The 2,560-nt window shown below is 38.6% G+C and overlaps 1 protein-coding gene across 1 annotated transcript; it reads left to right on the forward strand.

Annotated features, from left to right (window-relative positions):
* The first annotated feature begins 1,380 nt into the window (after positions 1-1,380).
* On the forward strand, positions 1,381-2,310 carry LOC111366652. The gene is made up of 3 exons (XM_022987365.1): positions 1,381-1,425; positions 1,507-1,764; positions 1,873-2,310. The coding sequence occupies exons 1-3, from the start codon at positions 1,381-1,383 to the stop codon at positions 2,308-2,310; spliced, it is 741 nt and encodes a 246-aa protein (XP_022843133.1).
* Positions 2,311-2,560: the final 250 nt, after the last annotated feature.

The raw sequence follows: 2,560 nt of genomic DNA on the forward strand, positions 1-2,560 counted from the left end.
ACAGTCAGCTTGGTGATGGTTGATCATAATTGTTCTTATATAAAGCTTGTGGAAACAGTAGTGACAGAGTTCAGTCTAGATCCTACTAAGGTAGCTGTCACAATGACTTACACACTGAATGTTGATCTGCCTCCGGTAAGAATAAGTAGTGACAGTAATGTTCGAACATACGTGACTCCAAAAACCGTAGAGCCTGACCCGTCAAAGTAACCCCGTAAACATTGAGGTGACAGCTACAGAAATAGGGTATGAATCGCTCAGTTCTATGTTAGACAATCCAAATGCTCTTTATGTGCAATCTAGTGCAGGGGTGTATTCGTTGCAGAATATAACAACTGACATATATGATGCAGTTTTAGAAACTTCCCATCGCATGGATGAAAATTTGGTCACAATTGTTTCCATTCCTGATGCAATGAGTATAGAAGAAGGCAGAGTGTTTCGTAATAAGGATGTTTTGAAATTGAGCATGTCTTTCTTTGCCATACAAAATATGTTTGAATATGTGGTAGTTCGATCAGATAAGAAGGAGTATCTAGTCAAGTGCTCACATGATGACTACAGCAGGATATGTAGGTCTTCAAGGTTGGGAAAAACATAGATTTTCAAGATTCGAAAGCTAACCGATGGTCATACATGTGCTTCAAAAATAGTCCTAGAAGCTCACAGGCAAGTCTCAACATCTGTGGTGTCCTCATGCATCAAGTATAAGAATACATCATTACGTACTGTATACACTCTGAACGATATATGTAACGACATGTTGCATACATATGGGGTCACAATGAATTATGTTAAATCTTGGAGGCCTCGGGAAAGAACTTTGAAACTAATCGGGGAGATCCAACAGAGTCATTTCGATAGCTACTAAGCTACTTTTATATGCTTGAACAGACAAATTCTGGAATGGTGACAAAGTTGGAAGTCGATGGTCACAACAGATTCAAGTACTGTTCCATGGCACTTGGTGTATCGATTGAAGGATGGGTCCACTATAGGCCTGTAATAGTTGTGGACGGCACGTACCTGAATGGGCACTACGGAGCAACTCTATTTACAGCTTGTACACAGGATGCTAATAATAGCATCTTTGTGCTTTCATTCGGTGTTGGAGATAACGAAAATGATGCATCTTGGAGATGGTTTTTAGAAAACCTTAGGGGTGCTTATGGTAATAGGGAAAGACTTTGTTTTGTATCAGATAGGCATAACAGTATAAAGAATGAAGTCGAATGATTGTATCTGGGTACAAGCCATGGAATTTGTACATACCATTTGCTACAAAATTTGAAATCACACTTTAGTAAATCAGGTCACAATATAACGCAACCATTCAATTTGGCTATTCATGCATACACTTTGTCAGAATTTGAGTACAATATGCAACAGTTGAACACAATCAACAAGAAGATTAGAGGTTACCTGGTAAGGTTTTAGTTTCGTACATGTACATACTGTCCATAAAAGGTGTACGCCTTCCAACCTAATAATGTTTTGGCTTCGCAGGATGAAATTGGACCAGAACGGCTCCACATGCCTACAAATAGGTACTCCACGATGACCTCTAATATAGTGAAATCCGTCAACGCAGTCACAAAAGCAGTGAAGAACTATCCTATTATAGCGTTGTTGGATTCATTGCGACAAACAACACAATCTTGGTTTTGTAAGAACAAAGACACGGCATATGGCACATTCACAAAGTTGTCCACCAAGTACGAGAAAATGATGAGAGAAATGAGCACATCTTTGAGGAACATGAGGGTGACAAACATATCTGTTACATTACATCATATACATATATATGTGACTTGGTAGAATATCCAATATGTACGATGTTTGACCTGACATTATCATTTTCTTTGTTCGTAGGTATCTCCAGCAAACCAAACAATATTTTCGGTTGCTGATGATGGATCATCATTTGTCATTGATATAGAGAAACGAACTTGCACATGTCGGATGCTTCAAGTTAATAAGATGCCATGTCCACACGCATTGGCTGTAATAGCAACAACTAAACGGGATCCGTACGATTATTGTTCGTACTTCTACACCAGTGAAGCGTACATGAATGCATATCAATACATAGTATACCCAATCGAGAGTCCAAATGAGTGGATTGTGACCCCAAAAGTTGAAGACGTAATTGTCCTGGCACCTAATCAGAAAAGGAGATCAGGCAGACCAGCTGAAAAGAGGAGAAGATCGTGCATTGAGGGGAAACAAATGGTGAAATGTGGACGTTGTGAAGGAAGTGGTCACAATCACAGGACATGCAACAACCTGCTTCAATTAGTGAAAAAATAATCGAAAATCATGTGAAATGTTAACGATATCGACATTTTAGTGTTCATAACTTTGGTTCGTTAGGCCCTTACATATACACAATTTAGACTTACATTTTCATTGATCTGTGACAAAACAAAATATGCAAATTAACTTCTCACATTAACATTAGTACATTTTCCTTCTATCCATGAGATGTATGCATATATCACTTTTAACAGCAGCTATGCAGACATATGACTTGTGACATGTGACAGCAGCTGTGCAGATA

This window comes from Olea europaea, chromosome 18, assembly GCF_002742605.1.
Source record: "Olea europaea var. sylvestris chromosome 18, O_europaea_v1, whole genome shotgun sequence".
NCBI classification, from domain to species: Eukaryota; Viridiplantae; Streptophyta; class Magnoliopsida; order Lamiales; family Oleaceae; genus Olea; species Olea europaea.